This window comes from Armigeres subalbatus, chromosome 2 (assembly GCF_024139115.2).
Source record: "Armigeres subalbatus isolate Guangzhou_Male chromosome 2, GZ_Asu_2, whole genome shotgun sequence".
NCBI lineage: Eukaryota > Metazoa > Arthropoda > Insecta > Diptera > Culicidae > Armigeres > Armigeres subalbatus.
The window spans coordinates 430,051,275-430,070,382 of record NC_085140.1 but is presented as its reverse complement, the minus strand read 5'-3'; the positions used below and the strand labels follow the sequence as shown (position 1 = coordinate 430,070,382).

The following is a 19,108-nucleotide window of genomic DNA, read 5'->3' as shown; positions in this document are numbered from 1 at the left end:
GCCCAGGTAACCAGTAAGCATTATGTAAAGCATTTAAGTGGCATTATATGCGCATTTGCTGCAAAACATTAAATGCTAATAAGCCCTATACTGCCGTGAATCGCATATCTATCCCATCTTTGCTGGGTTTCCTATGTATATGAGACAAATATGCGATACACGGCAGTATAGTCGCCTTTAATGCTATTTTAATGCATGTTTTGGCCCAATATATGGCTTCTTAAGTGCTCAATCCTACTTTATTGTTAAAGTAGAAATTTTGCTGAGTAGCATTTATTCAGCATCCGAAATGCTGAATAAATGCTTATTCTTAAAAACAAGAAAAAAAAATTTGAATGGCATTTTAATTTTTTTTTAACATAGAATTTTGTTTTTGTTGTTTCGTCATTGTATTTTCATATTTAAAATGCAACACATTTTTTTTACTTTCTTCGAATGGGATTCGAACTCATGCTCTTGCCATCCGACGTTGTAGTTGTCATCGCCCTTCAGCTAGCCAACAAGAGAGAGATGGCAATGGGATTAATTTAGCCCAACCTAAACATTACGCCCCTTCAGGAGCATTGAAACTTAATCTTATTCTCAGAATGCAACCATCACAAACGTCATACTCAGGTGCAATGAAACAGCCACAGTAGTGCTGCTTTAATGCATCCATCTAAAATAGTGCAATGGAACAATAAAATGTAGCTAAACTATGTAGTTAGTGACAGGGTTAGGCTAACGACAAGTACTCCTGTCAATGGTCGGAATGGACAAGAATGCTTCTCATGATTGCTTTGAAAATGCTAATTTAGAACAGCCAGGTTTTCGAAATGCTTATATACAGCATGGAGCATATGCAATGCAAATATAATGCTAATATAGTTCTAACTTTAATGCTTATTGGTTACCTGGGCGGAATTGTCGAGGAAGGTTTTTTTTTCTGAAGATCATTCCTGGTTCAACTGAAATTTAGGTCCGTGTTAACGACACGATCGCCTTTTTCTACCAAATTGTCTCACAGATTGAATAATTAAAACACTTTGCATTAGACAACAGACGAGACTTCTAAACAAACACACAGTTGACAAGATGAAAAATCTCCGCGTTACGCACACTTTTCTCATTGATAGGGCGGGTATTGTACCCACAATGTTTGTCACGCAAATGCGCATAAAAGACTGAATCCGCCATGTTGCTCCTGATACTTTGATTGATAAACTTAGGATATATTTCGCCCATGTTTGCACAGGTTAGAATTCCTTTTGCTTTCCCCTGCAAGCTAGCCCTTAAAAGCAAGCAACGAACAATCAGCAAAACAATCGATGAGGATCACAGCGGCGAGTAGGGACTAGCCGGCTCGGCTCGTGAAACTGCAAATCTCTCAACTTTCTCGGCGGCACACGCATAGTCGTCGATGTGCACAAAGACCGTGGATTAGGCATCGCAGCGCTGATACTACACATACGAGCTGGGCATAATTTTCGAACACTATAGTGATGGGAGAATGTGCAGGTTGAAGATCAGAGGCCGGTTCTTCAACTTTAGCAACTTTAGCCCATAGCCTAAACTCCGGATGTTTCGGACGTATTCTACGCGCAGCTGGAACGTAAGTACGATAGCTGCCCGAGAAACGACGTCAAAATCATTATAGGAGATTTGAACGCTCAGGTTGGCCAAGATGAGAAGTTTAGACCTTACAGTGGTGCAAAGGACCGACTCGAAAGATCTTCACCCTGAGGGATGTCCAGCTGTCGCTTTAATCTGCCTGGTTAGATTTCGGTTGACTTCTTTTATTTTTATATGGTCGGGGTTCAATTAAACCGCACCAAGCGTCTTTTTGACTGACTTGCGATTTGTTAAAAAATTATTTTGAGCTTTTTAGTGGAATGTCTTTACTCTTCATAAGACGAGTTTGTACAATCCCATTGAATTCCACCACTTAATTGTATCTTGACAGATACGTATTTCGACCTCAACAGTAAGGCGGTCTTCAGTGTCTCGTATTTGACTCGGAATTGAAACTTGAAACAGGAATTGTCCTCGCTAATAAGCGTTTACATTGTGCTAATATCGCGCAAGTATTGTCGAATAGTGCATTGTCCGCTAGAACTAGCGAAAATGTAAACGGTCATAAACGGTTATTAGCGATGATAGTTCTTGTTTACATTATGCTAATGTCACGATAGTATTGTCGGATAGTGCATTCTCGGGCAACGTTTGAGAGCAAATCGATAATTTGTTTTGTTGCTGTGAAATCACCTATATTGTGATAATCCCGGTTGAACGTTTTAACGGTTAAAATATTAAAATCGATACTTTGTAACCGGCCAAATGTGGCTACATTTGAATATTCACTCATATTTCTTTACTGTACATAATTTAGCTAGATTATTTGAATTTGAAACTAGAAAGGTATACATCGAAAACCCTATTATCCTTCCCAATCCCATTCAATCTCATGCTGAACATCGCTTGTGATTCTTCTTCTTCTTCTTCTTTTTCTTATTGGCATTACCCATTACATCTCCCACTGGGACATTACCACCTCGCAGCTTAGTGTTCATTCAGCACTTCCACAGTTATTAACTGCGAGGTTTCTAAGCCATGGTACCATTTTTGCATTGGTATATCATGAGGCTAACACGATGATACTTTTATGCCCAGGGAAATCGAGATGATTTCCAATCCGAAAATTGCATAGACCGGCATCGGGAATCGAACCCAGCCACCCTCAGCATGGTCCTGCTTTGTAGCTGTGTGTCTTACCGCTAGGCTAAGGGGGGCCTGCTTATAAACGGCCCCTAAAAAGACACAGTTGTTTACAACTGCCAGTGACGCCACGTCAGCCTTCGAAGGCGCGAAAACCCGTGTACAAAGCAAAGGACAGAAAGAAACGGAGGATAAAATACAGTTGTCGGTCCGACGACAGCTCTCTTGGAGGCGAACCAGCAAACCTATCACCTCGTGGGCACGTTTCCTAAAGTTTCACTATTTTTATTGTCTCACAGGGACAAACGAAGTTCGTTTTGGTGGCCGCAGTAAAAACCGCGTGTGTCTAAGTGTGCTCCGTGAAACGGGAGATCGGAGGTGTCACCAGATGCGTGCAGCAGAAGAAGTTATTGGAAAAAAAGGAAATTCGCCGGAGGGCAAGACCATTACTTAGCCCGGCCGAAAGTTGTTGGTGAGCGTGCTTGCCCGTGCCGAAAGTAGTCACCCATCGGAAAACGCGCGGCTTGTGATTGAGTGAACTGTTTTAACTCTGTTGCCGACGCCGGAAAAAGCCAGTTGCAGTGTCATCGGAGAGAGTTAGCTGCGATTCGACCCAAATCTCTCGCATCTCGAGTGCTATGAACCACGAATCATCGGATTCCAAGAAAACCCACAAACCAAAGCGCTGGGGTGTTCGAAGATTCGGCTGACCAACCAACCCATGATCCCATGAGGGAAGGTCTAAGCACTCTAACACGGCATCGTTACTGAGAAGTGGTCAACGGTATATGATCGATTCCAAAATTTCCCTTTCCTATGAAACGATATGATTCAATTCAGTAGGGTATCTAATCATGGTTTGAACCAAATGGCAGGTATCAGATGAGCCGTCAGAACAAAGTTCATTTATTTCATTATAGAGCCATGTTACAACTGCAAACTCTAGTTTATATTGAAGCTTAGTTCATTATCTTTCTAAAAACACATATTTATGCTTAGTTTCACTGAAAAAACTTAACATTTACATAACTTATATTCGTACTATGGTTTGAACTACACTGTTCATGGTTTGAACCTGGGAGCTGCGGACTTGATCGATTCTAATATTCAAGATATTTTGCTTGAGACCCGAAAATTTCCTCTCAGTGTTCAATGTACACGCTACGATTTTCTCACATCGAGTTATTATTATGTTTATCATTTAAAAAATAATTTCAAAGATTTCGTCGATTTTCTACATTGCATAAATTATTGTGTCGATCGTAAAATTAAATCATGCTGTTCACTTACTAAAACCTATCGATTTGAAATGGCACCAAATAATTGAGTTTTGTTAGGAATGAATTATAATTAGTATGAGCTGATTTACACGTGCACTCTCTCGGCTGCGCTCAGAATTCTCACAAACTCTCTCGATGCGATGGATACTTTATGACAGCTTGCTTTGGAGATTTTTTTACAATCGTTCCGACTCTATCCGCAGCTCCCAGGTTTGAACTAAATTCGTACCATGGTTTGAACTACTGGAAGCAGCTTCTAAATATAATACTAATTACATGCCTGGAACGCCTAGGAAACCTATAGAAAAGCAAATTTGTTTTAGTATTCATCTTCTCGCATGAGATTAGTAACTCGAAACATGTGAAAATCATCTAAATTATCGACACAAAAATTACGATTTTTTCACTTTGGAAATGTGAACAAAATGCTCCAGCTTGGCGCATGCAGCGCTCCTAGCGGACAGCAGTAGAACATGACTGCATTTACAAGTTCAAACCACGATACATTTTAGTAGTTTTATCAAACCATGATCAGATTTTACCTTGCATTAATGTTGCTAATTCAACTATTTAATACTGTTCCTCAATTGTACGGTGATGTCAATCGATTACAGATAAAAATGGCTTTCTTTTGATATATTGACATCACTCCTGTTTCATGAAATGCGTCCTTTAATTAGCTTTTTAAAGTTGTACCACTGGTGGGGGATTTTAGCGCAAATTCAGGACGTTTTTAAATCGCTCAATTTTTCTACTTAAACAATATCCACGAAAGTTTAAATTAACTCCATCACTTCCAGTATACCTAAATATGCCATTCATATTGTTTTAGGTTTGTTTCCTGCAAATAAGATGGTAATGTTGACTGTTTTCAAAATGGTTCAAACCATGATACGCTTTTCACTAGTTCAAACGACAAATGAATACCCTAATATTATTTAACTAGCGAAAGAAACCCAACTTTGCCCGGGTGTTGCAGATGTTACAATGAACTATTATTTGCAACACCGCACTTTAGATCAATTTTTTGCTTTTGTTTTGTTTTTCTCAACAGCTGACCCAAAATTGTGTTTCAATGATTTTTTATATTTCTCCGTTGAATTCATCAACTTTTGTATATACAAATCGTGCGAATCTTAAGACGAATCGATTAGGGAAAAATCTTACAAATCGGTCAACCCGTTCGCGAGTTAAATCGTCAGGAAGGAAATCTCAACTCATTATTATTAAATAGACTAGCGAAAGAAACCCAGCTTTGCCCGGATGTTGCAAATGTCACAGTGAACTATTTGCAGCACCGCATTCTAGATCAATTTTCGTGCGTTTATTTTGCTTTCCTCAACAGATGATCAAAAATTGTAATCTAATGATTTTTCACATTTTCCATTTAAATTGACCAACTTTTTATATAAGGTACACTGAGGGAAGTGGAAAGGGGGTAAGTGAAAAAATCGACTCGAAAAATTGGAATTGTACATACTTTACAGTTTTTACCACATCATAACATTATGCAAGAATATACTTTGATGCTCACACTAATACTATGTTGAAATTTGTATAATACATACACTAACACGATTAACGCTTGAACTGTAATTTTAGATTTCGCGAAAAGTTGGTTTTTGCATTCATAAAAGGTTCTCGGTTACTAAAAGTCACTAAAAGGGTCACATTCTCGCTTCCTCAGAGCTATTCGTTTGCACTTCCTCAGTGTTCTACCTCGTACCAGGACCACCTTCAGAAGGCTTCGAGTATTTAGTCTTTCAGTAGCGCCTCCGCTACTAGTTCGTGGCTCGGAAGTCCAACTTAAGGCACGGCGCCGGTTTCAATGCCATGGTCAGCCCATTCGGCTATGAATACCACACCGAGTTTCAATCCCTGACTCGGAAATCCGACACTGAGCAGTGCCTGTACGAACCCTTCGTGGTCTCAGAACCCGACTTTGAAAAATACACAATCGATCAATCCTTGAACGGGAACAGCTGCATCAACTTCATTTCCTTACGCCAACCAATCTCTCACTCCCTACAGTGCAAGGCATAATGGATGTTAGGCATAAAATGACCCAAAGAACAGCCTATGATATAAAAACGACAGAATTATGCCAAACGTCCGTTATGCCTAAAGTATATTATGCCTAACATCCGTTATGCATAACGTCCTTTGTGCCTAACGTCGCGGACCCGTTCGGAACAATGAGTGTTCCCATTCCGGAACTTGGAAAGGACCTGATTCTGAAGCAGAATGTGCGGATCGATTATAAGAAACAGCTGAATTTCCTTCTTATAGCTGACCTCCAGATACTGGAGTCCGCCGGTCAGAAGATAGACGCTGTCAACTTCTCCGTGTACAATAAGGTTTCTGGACCGGAGAAGTCGGTGAACGCGGTAGAAAATTCTGAGACTACCAAACCGAAAAAGGAGAAACAAGCGAGTAAGCAACGCTCGTCCCAGCTGGCGTCTCAATCCGGCCACTCCTTCTCGCATTCGAACCAGCATCAAAAAGTTCCCTATTTGGAGCTGCTGGTCCTCGTGGCCAACTCGGTCACACGCGACACTCGATCCCAAGTAACAATTGAGGTTGTATCAGAGCTTTATAGCGTTCTTCAAAACCTAATCTCAAAACCTTCCATGCAGTCCTCTCAGTTTCCACAACCTCCTGTAGATTTCTATAAAACCATGTTACAGACAGTTGGCCCAGTTTTATTGCAATCATTAAAACCTAATATGCGTTCAAGTTCAGAACCAACGGATTTATAATATACTTCAAGTCTCACATAAAACATGCAACATAAAACCTCCTCTAGACTTGGTGGTTTTGAGAACCACTATATAACCATGATACAACCACTTCATGACTATGATACAACAACAAATAAGCCGATAATGAAACAGTTGTCAACTCTCAGGTTGATTATTTGTTTATTGTTTGTACACTCAGGTTTTTTTTACACGGTTTGGTTTTGGTCGTTTAAGACCTTCAGGGTCAATGAAGCAATGAGTTAACCCCACCAAAAAATTCACAAAAAATCAAAGAAAATTCAGGGGGTATTTGAAAAGCTGTAAAAGTTCAGGTTAACCGAGAAATTAATGAATTCCAACCGCGTAAAAAAAACCTGGGTGTACTCGAAAAAAAATGCTTTTCTTCCTGCAACACATGGATTACATGTCAACAACAAAAATAAAAGAATTATTATCAGCCAGTTCAATAAAAGTTCATATCTGGCTTTGAGTGTTCTATGGATTTTTGAAGGCATGCCAGGGATTTTTCATGGTGAAACCATGATAAATAATCAATATTTTAACAATGCGCTTCGTTAATTTGTTATTATTTAGAATTTTTCAAGTTTAATTAATTGCCTTAGTTAATTACTTTAGAAATAATTTCAATGAATAACCACTTTGTTTGATCAAATAATCAAAGCATTGTTCCTAAAACTTATTAGGATGACCAATTTTACCGTTTAAAAGGTGAAACAGAAATTTGCATGATATTTCGATTATGAAACTCATTTTTTTTTTCATATCGGCGACATGTTTTCGAATAAAACTTTGATGCCTCTATATAACCATTACTCTTGACCTGGCCCTATCTGGGCATTTCAAACAATTAGAGGTCTTATCTTGGCCTTTCTCAAGACCATGTTACGACTAGCAAGTTTTATCTTGGTCAAACCTATAGCTTGGTAGTTTTATATATAATGACAACATGACAATGTAGACAGACATAAAAAAATCATAAACAAACTTTTTCAGCCCTCGGTATCGAATGCAAGTACTTTTAAAAGTAAGTATTTCAATTAAAAAGCATATAGTGGCAATTGTTAAGTGGTATATTTTGTACCATGAAAGTGTTTTACTCGTGTTGAATTGGCAAAACATGTATGGATAAAAAACATATTTTCATACCCCTCATGGGCAAATGCTGTTTGAACAGTTTTTTCAACGACTAAAATATATAAGGGAACTGCTCCTGAATTTCAACTCATGGCTCCGATGTTCATCCCATTGAAAGCAGAGCAATGGAAAGGTATTTGATTTGTGATTTTTTTTAGCAGGAGTTTGCATGTTGACAAAAGGAAGCGAAGAAATTGGTGCCGTATTTCTTTGCTTCCCGATAAGATGAATGTATTTTCAATTAGTGAGATGGAGATCGAAACAGTTCGCCTACATAATTCACGACATAGAAAAAAAAGCCAATGTTTTTTTTTTTCATTTTCGACTGAAACAGAAATGAAAAAAACTTCCGTGGGTTAAATTTGTGCTGAAAATTTAGTTTCTTTCCATAGTAGTAGTTTCAAGCTTCGTATTCCTATGCAGGTCTTCTTCAGGAGTAAAGATTATATGTGGGTTTTATGCAAGACTCTACGAAGCTTGGCAGCTTTTATAAGTCTTGATCAAAACCAACATATAACTTAACTGCTCTGCCTATGATCGCATATTTGTAACAATCGACAAAAGTAGGCATGGGAGAAATGGAACGATGAAGTTTGTGATATGCATAAGTATGCAAATCTCAATGATTTTCTAAAAAAACCCAAAAACTTCGCGAACACTTTATCCAGTTGGAATCCTTGGTAAAAACATTTCCATTACTTGGTATTTGAATGCAAATTAATTGCGAAAGTTGTTGTATACAGCACATGGCGTACCGACAATAAAGTTTTTCAGTGTTACGGATATGCGGTCACTTTGCTTAATGTTACAAAACAACTTGGTAGTTTTTTCGAGTTTTTTGGAACAAACTTTCTTGTTTTAGCTGGTCAGTTGGAAGAATTAGCAATTTGGAGATGATTCATAAGTTTATCTCAAAATCGACAAAAATGCAAATGTTACAAATATGCGATCATGGGCAGTGCTGGCTTTATGTCAGTTCCATTTTTTAGCTCTGAGGAGGAACACAGGAGCATTATAAAACCTAAAGAGTTGTGGTTTTATATTGGAATTCAAAACGTAGTTCTCAAGTACTCTTGCGGATCTAATTAAATGACAACTGAATAAAACCAAAATAAAACTTTAAACATTTCTATATGCCGTAATAAAACCTCTATAAAACTAGCATAAATCTTCGAAGCATTGAGATTGTTACTTGGGATGACATGATCGAGTCTCATCAGCATCTCTCCAGTCACCACTGCATTGCGGCAAGTTTGGGCATCGGATGGACCAATGCCGACTTCCGAAAGGAGTACTGTGCGAGGACTGTGGATTCCGAGGTTATCCGTCCAACAATTGTCCATTTGCGTAAAAAACGCCATCGTAGCGAGCCAAAACCGCCGGCCGCTGAACCAAAACTTCTAGGAGTGAAACCTCCCGCTTGTTTCGAGCCGACTTCGGATGAGCTGTACCAGGTATCTCCGGCTTCGTTCACCATTTCGTTTCCATTTCCCGATAATCGTCCGTATACTTCCGTACAAGTTTACGGTGTAAACTTTCGCGCTCTTCATGACAGCGGTAGTAATCTTACTCTGATCAATGACAGCGGTAATTTCCACTTCGGGATCCCGTCCGTCTACGCACAGCGAGCGAAGGAAGCGCTCAATGTCCGCGGACGAATTTATCCACCTTTTTCATGGAACGGTACGGTCAAGGTTGCTCCAACTCTGGTAGTTCTCAACCTGGCCATCAGCTGCATATGTGGCACGTATTTCTGGAATACCTTCAGTATCGAGCCAACAATCACTGATTGCGCCATGCTCAGAGGAGGAAATGAGCCACGAGCCACCACCGTCTCCGACTGTTCTGACTGCCACCGAGAAGCGAACCATAGAGCAGATCAATACGCTGTTTATAGCAGCCCGCCCCGGACGATTATCCATTACTCCGTTGGCGGAACACAAAATCGAACTTAGTGAAGAGTGGTGGAGAAAACCACCTGTTCGACGTCATGTGCCCTAAGACACAAGGTCTGGTGGGATGCTTACCCCTTGCCGCACCCTTGTCGAATCCTAGGCCAACTTCCGCGGGCGAAACACCTATCCACCGTGGACTTGTCGGAGGCCTTCCTACAAGTTCCGCTGGAGAAGTCTTCGATGAAGTATACGGCTTTCAGTGTGCAGGGCAAGGGGTTGTTCCAGTACACCCGGATGCCCTTTGATCTTGTCAACAGTCCTACTACGCTGGCAAAACCGATGGACCGAATTTTGTTCCACGGTGTACTGGAACCCTATGTCTTCGTCTACCTTGACGATATCGTCGTTGTAATAGAGACATTTGAGCATCACGTTCAGTTGCTGCGTGAAATTACGCATCGACTGATCAGAGCCAACCTTATGATAAACCTGGAGAAGTCTCAGTTCGGGGTGCCGGAGATTTCCTTCCTAGGATATCTCTTGAGCTCGGAAGGTTTGCGTGGAAATCCGGATAAGATCCGTCCGATCGTCGAGTACGAGAGACCGACCATGATCACCAAGCTCAGGAGATTCCTAGGAATGGCAAATTACTACCACCGGTTCATCCCGAACTTCAGCGAGACTTGCGGACCCCTGTAGGACCTCCTCAAGTTCAAATCCAAAGTCGCTGGTCTGATTCTGGAAAGCCGTCATCCAGACGGATGCCAGCGATGTCGCTGTTACGGGAGTGCTTACTCAGCTTACTGTTTACTGTAATTTCCTATTTATCCAGGAAGCTCACCACTCCTCAAAAGAATTACCAAGCTGCTGAGAAGGAAGGTCTAGCCGCCTTGCTCTCCATCGAAGCGCTTCGGGGGTACATCGAAGGTTACGACTTTACCTTAGTGACGGATGACGTTGACCCACATCTTAAAAACGAAGTGGTTGGGTCCCGGTGTAACCGGCGGAGCTTGGACTTTCAGCAGTTCGACATGACCGTAGTGCAACGGAAGGGCAAGCAAAATGTCGTTCCTGATGCATTATCGAGATGCATAGCATTAGTCCAAGATTCATCGACTTCTCTGTGGTACGCATCCTTAATGAATGAGGTCAGTAGCCGCCTTGACGACTTCGTCTTCTTCAAGGTTGAAGACGGCAGGCTTTACAAGTTCGTCACTTCCAGCAATGTACCTTTCGCCTCGCGATTCGAATGTTCTACCTGCAATGAGGTTAAGCCGTATTACGTCCAAACAACCCCGGAAATGGGGAAAATGCGCTGTGCGGTCCCGGCCGTGACAAATCATTTCGATGGATTTTGTTGGTCCATTGCCACGCAGTAGGAAGGAAAATCAGCACATTTTAGTGATTCACCCGATGAAAAAGCTGGATAGCTCAGCCATGTGTGTGATTTTGAAGAATCAGTGGTTCTACCGGAATTCTGTCCCTGAAACCATCATCACCGACAATGGCAGTACTTTCACTTCAAAGGACTTCAAAGAATTATTAGTCCATTTCAAAATACACAAATACACATACACTGGCTGAACTCCCGCTACCATTCGTAATCGAGTCCGGTCGAGCGCGTCCACCGGACAATAAACGCGGCCATACGCACTTATGTCTAGGAAGACCAGCTTGTATGGGATACGAAAGTGCCCGAAATTGAGCTTATGTTTAACACCAGTATCCACGCCTCGACCGGGTTCATTCCGTATTTTATTACCCACGGATAGAGATGTCGTAAAATCCCGATTAATCGATTAGTAACTAATCGATCACTTTCGATTCTTGTCGATTATTGAATCGATTAATCTTTGGATAGTAATCGATTCAAAATTAATCGATGATCACAAAAATGAATCGATTAATCGAAGTAATCAATTAATTTGCGACATCCTTATGATGTCGTAAAATCCTGATTAATCGATTAGTAACTAATCGATTACTCTAGATTCCTCTCGATTATTGAATCGATTATTCGTTGGGTAATAATCGAATCAAAATTAATCGATTATCACAACATTGAATCGATTAATCGAAGTAATCGATTAATTTGCGACATCTCTACCCACGGACAGAGATATCGGAGCAGCGGGGTCTATTTCGTCTATTTCGCCGCGGGGTTGGATTTTCCGTGGAAGAGAAAGTGGAAAGACTCAGACAGATGTTCACGAACATTCACGATGCCGTAAAAATCTCAAGACGTGTCCCGAAGCCGTTACAATCTGCGTAACCGTACGTTCTCCAAGTCCTTTGCGGTAGGACAGTTAGTCTACCGGAAGAACATGAAGCAGTTTTCGGCCGTCGAAAATTATAATGCCAAACTAGGCCGGCAATATCTACCCTGCCGGTGAAGGCTGAAATCGGCTCGCCCTCCTATGTGCTGGAGGACCTTAGCGGGAAAAACTTAGGAATCTAGCCAGCCGTTCACCTGAAACCAGGGTAGCTGCTATTTTGCTTTCTCTTCTCAACTAAATTCCCCTAGCAGAACTATTGAATATTCGGTAAAATTGCCCCTCACCGGAGAAAAACAAATAGAACAATAATATTAATGATTTGAGTGTATTACTTCTACGTAAAGTTAAACGATTTACAATGATATGGAAATGCTAATATCATCTTCCAAACTTAGACGTACATGTTCATGATAGAATCAGAGGCGAAAGTATAGAATTGATAGTTCCGTTAGAATACGGCAGGCACAAAGAAAGTTTTTATAGAAGTCGATTTGCAAGCGAGTGGAGGATTTATGATGGTATATATCGCACGACCGTTTTTCTGCCAAACTCCCGTATGAAGGGGAGGGAAGAATATCAGTGTGGAAGCTGATATATCTCTACTGGCAGAAGGAAGCTGGTTTGATTTGCTCATATGCTATTTTCTATCGACGAGTACTGTCTCTAAATTTCTAATATGACATCAGCATCTAGTCGAATAGGATTTTTATTGCGCAGTTCTGTTTTCTCCATGCGTCCGTCTCGTCACAACTTATTGAGCTGCCTCGGAGAGAACATAGCAGAGAAAGGCACTGCTGCTGTACCGTCGACCAACAACAGCTGATGATGGATGCCCCCACCAGGGTTAGTACACTAATTAATGACACAAATACACTCAAATCATTTTATTCACTAGCTGAGCATGGGTGAGAGTTAAGGTGAAGCGTTGTGACACTCAAATTTGTATGTAATTGTGCCATAAGAATCATCAACTGTGGATTTGTAGTGGTGGAAACTTCCAATACCAATTCAGTATGCATACATGTGGGATTATTTTTTTTAACATCCGACAACAGTAAACATTGCACGCATTCGCAAGAATTCAACCCAATTTAGGCGCAGTAATAATCAATACAGTCTAAGTATGGGATTCGCTGATGGAATTTGTTAGAAAAGCTGTTTATGCTGGCTGTTTATGTTTACATCCTCAACCGTTGTTGCCAGCTGCTCAAACGCACCAATAACAAGATCATTTTTTGCTCCGATTTTTCAATTTTTACAACGCACTTCAAAATAGACTCAATAAGATATTATTATTGTATCAATACCTAATGCGTTAGGAAAAGATTGATTAATTTTATCGATATTTTACATGATTCTGCTATGATTTCACAATAGTTCATATCGACATCACTGTCTGCTGCTGATCAATGATTGCTTGCATACGACGACGTGCCGAGTGTTGAAACCGGCGACGTCGTTGGCATGGTGCGTTACTGGGGGGAATTTTTTCACTTTGTTAACTTGCTTATATATCTTCCCTAAATTAGCGCTATGTGATAATATCCTTATATCGCCGCATAGATTGAACTTAGAACTAATTCAAGATTTACATTTTTAGTGAGAAGATGGTCAGGTATGTTGGCAATATAAGAATTAAATTTATCTGTGCATATCGGGGTGGGTGGGGTAGGTAATTATTTGACTGTGTTGGTAAGCCGCAAGGCAGCCATTCTGAATGACATGTCATGAAGCCTTAAGTGATCTGGTGGAAAAGAGTTCCTTTTATTAGAACAGACAAATCACTCCACCAGATCTAGTCAACTCGTAACCAAAAGAGAGCTGCAATAGCGTGAGCTCCTGACCAAGGCCTTTTTTTTCGTAGCCATACTTTTTAATTAAACGGTTTATGATCTGGTGGAAAAGAGCTCCTCTCATCCGAACGGACAAATCATTCCACCAAATCAGTTCACCGCTGAATTAAAAGAAAGCTACTTGGTGTAGAACCCATTATCCTTTCCAGTTGAGTAACCAGACTCTATTACGGAATGGTGTGGGATTTTATGAGAAAGAGTTACTCTCATAAGAACGGACAAAGTCGTTGATTTTTTGATCGCATACTACATCGGATAGATCATAAAGTCTTATCTCCCCTGGTCCATCTTACAGGGTAATCCGCAACGAGTATTGTTTTTGCATCAAAAGTGATGTCTTGTTGGATAGCGTTGTGTTCCTCATTTGTACATTGCGCAAGGTCTAAGTTGAAAACTAGGTATTGTCATCGTAAAAAGTAAAACAAAGCAAGCAACTATTCGCTTATTCTATATTTTGTGAATCAGTCGTTCCAAGATCGCTTCCTAGAGAGCTGCATCATCTCGTTATGGCCTAAACTCCAGCTGCATCACAAAGGTCCGGATCTGCATCGGACCAAGCACAATCTCGTATCCTTCGTTGCTTACATTCTTCAAGTTCTCAGAAGGCGACAGCTCGTCCTTCTTCGTCCGTGCTTCTCCGGTACTATTGAACGGATTAATGATATCCGCTCGTGTGACATGCTTCAAATAAGTCGGGTCTGCCTTGAACTGGAACCGTTTATTATCCTCCTTCCACTGATTGCCAGCGAGGGTAGTTTCTCGGATTTCTTCGATGCTGAAGGAGCGGAAGATGTCCTGAAGATTGAATCGAACCGGCTTGGAGTACGTAGGGTCTTCGCCCTTTTCCAGTAGGTGTTCGAAGCGAACCAGTAGACTGTTTTCCTTCCACGGTTCGAACGTCATCAGATTGACATTCAGCGGAAGGGATAATGATAGTGCTGAGTACTGAAATAGAATTAATTAAACTTTGCAATAATGACGATAGATTTAATAGGATCTCACGATATTGTTAAACCGCTTCTGCCAGTCCTCATACTTAAATTTGGACACGTCGCTGAAGAACACCCAATTCGGAAGTAAGACGTGGTTCTGTAAAAAGCGTTCCTTTGCTTGCATCGTGGGGCTGCTCGTGTCCTTCGATCCAAACATTACGAAGTGTTTGCCCCGAGCTACCAGCCCTCTACCGAAAGCCCGTTCGTCCAGAGCTTCCTCCACTCCGAACGCATCGTCATGCAGTAACCTTCTGTGAACCATCAACTCCAGAGAACCATCCTCCAGGCTGGATCCACCTTGTGCACGATCATTCAACACCGCCAGTCGTACTTTTTCATCTTCTAAAGCGATCTTCGCCGTCACCGGATAATAATTTCCAGCGACCGGTTCTTCCAAGTGCAACTCCCAAGTTTCTCGGTGATTCCGCTGCCGTTTGATCATTTCACGACCATTGGAATCTGTCCAGAATACCCCGTTGGACTGAGCTGCCGTGTAGAACCTTGAAACAATCTCCTTACCGACACGATCCTGTATCGGGATCGGACCAACCATCCATTCAAACTCCACGTGGCTCTCATCTGCGTAGACGCGAACCACCTGACTGACCCACTCGTTGAACACCTGATGCACCTCCTGAACCACATTTCCACGGTACACCTTCAGTTGAACAGTGTCGGTGAGAGCGGAATCCGATCCATTCGGTCGGAAGATGTAGGCACCGGAAGAACGATTTCTGAAAGCAACATTGTTTCCTAAAGCGGCTTCGTAATAAACGAAAGTCTGCCGCAATCGATGCGCAACACCATCCAAGGTGATGGTACTGAGAAAACCGTTCGAATCAAAACTGACATTGAGGTATTTGTTTCCGATTGTGATGTCTTCGGATTGCCACTGCGTGTGTGGTTGATCGGATTGTAGTTCTACTCTGGGGTGCGAAGGGTTATGCACGAAGTCTTCCACGGTTTCGATGATACGGGAAATGTAGTAGGACTTGTATCCGAGAGGAGGCAGCTCGTTTGCAAGAAAAACTAGTTCGTGACTTGCATTACTGAAGCGGTAGGAAAGGTCAAGTACGGGTTGGGGGACTGGAACCAATTGCGAAGGCGTCTCAACTCCACGATAGTCCTTCACAATGTACTTTTCGCCGGAAACTGGAAGTCGAACGTACTGATATCCGGAATGAGCAAGCGGATTGTACAACGTGACCATGAAGCTATCCTTCGATTCAGAAATTTCGCATAAACTGATATTCAGCAGGTGGCACGATGCAAACTCGAAAGTGAAGTTCTGTGTAGGGCCGTGAGCGTATCGTTTCTTCTTTTCCGCCGGGTCAGCAATTTGATTCAGAGCAACTTGAGTGTTCGCTCCGCAGGCCTCGATTGCCTCATGCAACATTCGGGAGTAATCATTTGCAACGTGCTGCTTCTCCGTGCCCGTGACGGCATCGTGATGCTGCATCACACCCATGGCCTCGCGAAGCACATTCAAATGCGGAGTGAAATGATTCTCCTTACTCGGAGCCAAGGCGGACAATTGTTTGCACACCTGAAGGAAGTGGTTTCCTACTCGTTCGAAACGCTTGACCGTGGGTCGAGAAGTGAAGTAACCGGTCCAGAATGCGTGCGGATCAGAGGCATATGGGAAGAAGTCATCGGTCTTGGTCGGCCACGTGATGTCAGCGTCGTGCAGGGCCTTCAGGTAGCAGGAAGGTGTAGAGTAAAAGACATTGACATTGGAACCGGTGGCCTGTTTGGCGTTCGTGTATCTGAAATGAAGCGTGGAGTTAGCAACCAGTTTTTAGCAAGCATGCAGAATTGTACTTTATGAGCTTATCTTGGTTCTTGAACCACATTTCAGCGTATTGATAGTGAAAGTCTTCACCCATCGTAAGTGCAATGTTTTTAGTGCGGTAAGACGAACTCATGTTATTTACAATGTTTATGAACAGGTCAACCTAAGTACATACGAGAAAGGCTTCAATTTTGTTTCACGGGCATATGCATCACACAAACAACATTATTGATTTAATCATAGATTTATAGCGGCCTTAATGCCATTTTAATGGCTACAAAAAAGCATAACTTCATCAATGTTGTTCCTTGTGTAGAAGAAACTGACCAATTTCTGGAGAAGACCAAACTCATAATTTAAGTAGACGTTATTTACGATGTGATTCGAAGAAACTTCCAGGAAAAAATGAAGGATTTTTTACCTTATCAGTTTATCCAAGTTTTTGAAGGAGACGTTAGCATCCATATAAGTGAAGTCCCCACCCATTGTCAAGATAACGTTGTTGGTCCTGTAGTGTTTGGCCTGAAGTTCTACATAATACAAGAACTTTTGTACCTTTAGATTCCAGAAATTGATCATTAGTTCTTGAAGTTTGTTTAACAAGTAACGACCTCACCTTAGTTTCCACGTTGTTCTCCGCACTGTAGGGGCTATCAATGAATGGTTCATCCGGACATAGAATATCAAAACAGAATCCCGGAGGGGGTTGATAAAGGTTGTACAATACTCCCGTAAACATGTCGGAATCCTCCAAATTTGCGCTCGATTTCCAGATCATTTCTGGATTTTTCTTAGCCAATCGCTCCTTTTTATCTTCATAATCCAACCTGCCGAAAAAGTAGCCATCAAATCCCATCTGAGCGAAAATCGAAGCCTGTTCCCGCGAATGACCAAATGGATCAATCTGCCACCCGATCCGAGGTCTTCCACACTCCCCGAAAGTATCGTTCAACCGCCTCAATCCCCACGTAAACTGATCGATGATGCTCTGGTAGTGCGTAGTGGCCTCGTCGTTCATACTCCACGCCCCTCCGATGAACTCCAGCCTTCCCTGATTGACCAGTTCCCGAACCTGGTCTTGCAATTCCGGCGTCTGCTCTGTCCACCACTTGAAAAAGAAAGCCGACTCCACGTAGATGAATCGCCTCGACGGATCTTTGAGCAGCGATTGGATCACCGAATCGAGAATGTACTGAACGCCTGCCTTCTGAATCGAAGTGCGACCTACGAAGAAATTGTTTTGTTCGCTTCTCACATTAATTAATCAATTAGAGTGCTTACTTCCGTAGTAGTACTGATCTAAGGTTTTGAGCCAGCCGACATCGTCGTGGGTGTGCGGCACCAGATGGACATTCAGCATATCTTTCTTGATCTCTGGGCATGACTGCAACGAAATAATGGCAAAGAGGAATTCAATGAGGGTTGTTTAAAGTCAAGAGAAGGTTCTCATCGTTCGTAACATTGAGCATGGAACATTTAACAAGTAGATCCATTATCTTCGAACGATTACTTTATTAAACACATTTTGTTTCAATACGTTCGCTTCTATTGAGGGTTGGCGACTGTTTGTAAACAGCCATCGGCAACGAAGCTGATAACTTACGCTGATTAAAGCAGATGTTCGAAGAATAGAGGCACCGCAAGAAATGCATAAAAGACATACATTATGCTGGTGTATGCAGTTTTAATAATGCCACGGACATCAAATGCGGGTTGGCCATGAACATTAAATAAGGCCAATTGGTTTGTTGTAGATAAAGTGCACATGTGATTGCGGCGTCAAGAAACAAATGGAAACGACATAACATCGTGTTTATTTTTTTAATCCGATTTAGACAAATATTTTTATTGGACCTTCATGAAAAATAGTTTGTTATTAAAAGGGTTCATTATGTGGCATTTAATTGTTTTGTTCGCCTCTCACATTAATTAATCAATTAGTTTACATTTTGTATATTTTTGTTACATATAATTCCTCTGAAAATCGTTCGAAAATCCTTCTCATGTAATTGTATAAGGAGGAATTTATCTAGAATCCTCCCACTATTTTTTTTTAGGAAATTCACGAGGAAATTGCTTGCAGATTTCTTTTCTTCTCTCCAAGATTTACTTCTAGATATTTCTTTCGGCTATTCTCTCTTCAGGAAGAATCCGGCATTTCCTTCAGGAATGCATTCGAGAGTTCCGTCAAGAATACATGTTACATTTCGCACTTCATTGCATAATACTCACCCCTAGCTATAAATCAACCAATTTACTGCCGCAAGTCGAGCACATCTGTATATGGGCCTCTATATACAGATGTGCTCGACTTTCGGTTAGCGGCAGTTTAGATGTGTAAGGAATAACAACAAAACCTCTTGTTTAGCGAGTGTGGAGGTTCTGTTGGCAAGGAGGCAATCGGCTTCAGACAAATCACCGAAATTGTGA

General features: G+C 41.5%; 1 protein-coding gene across 4 annotated transcripts in view; it reads right to left on the bottom strand.

The window, feature by feature from the left end:
• Positions 1 to 14,329: 14,329 nt before the first annotated feature.
• Positions 14,330 to 19,108, bottom strand: part of LOC134213555 (lysosomal alpha-mannosidase-like) — a 50,654-nt gene continuing 45,875 nt past the window's right edge. For 2 of the 4 annotated variants that reach the window (XM_062692706.1, XM_062692708.1), the window contains exons 2-6: positions 17,960 to 18,062; positions 17,295 to 17,902; positions 16,708 to 16,841; positions 14,897 to 16,652; positions 14,330 to 14,839 (exon numbers count right to left, since the gene is read on the bottom strand). In XM_062692706.1, the coding sequence (XP_062548690.1) occupies positions 14,399 to 14,839; positions 14,897 to 16,652; positions 16,708 to 16,841; positions 17,295 to 17,902; positions 17,960 to 18,062 (3,042 nt within the window). In that variant the 3' untranslated portion in view covers positions 14,330 to 14,398. Of the gene's footprint in view, positions 14,840 to 14,896; positions 16,653 to 16,707; positions 16,842 to 17,099; positions 17,234 to 17,294; positions 17,903 to 17,959; positions 18,063 to 19,108 lie in introns of all 4 variants that reach the window. The other 2 variants (XM_062692705.1, XM_062692707.1) reach the window with 1 other exon arrangement.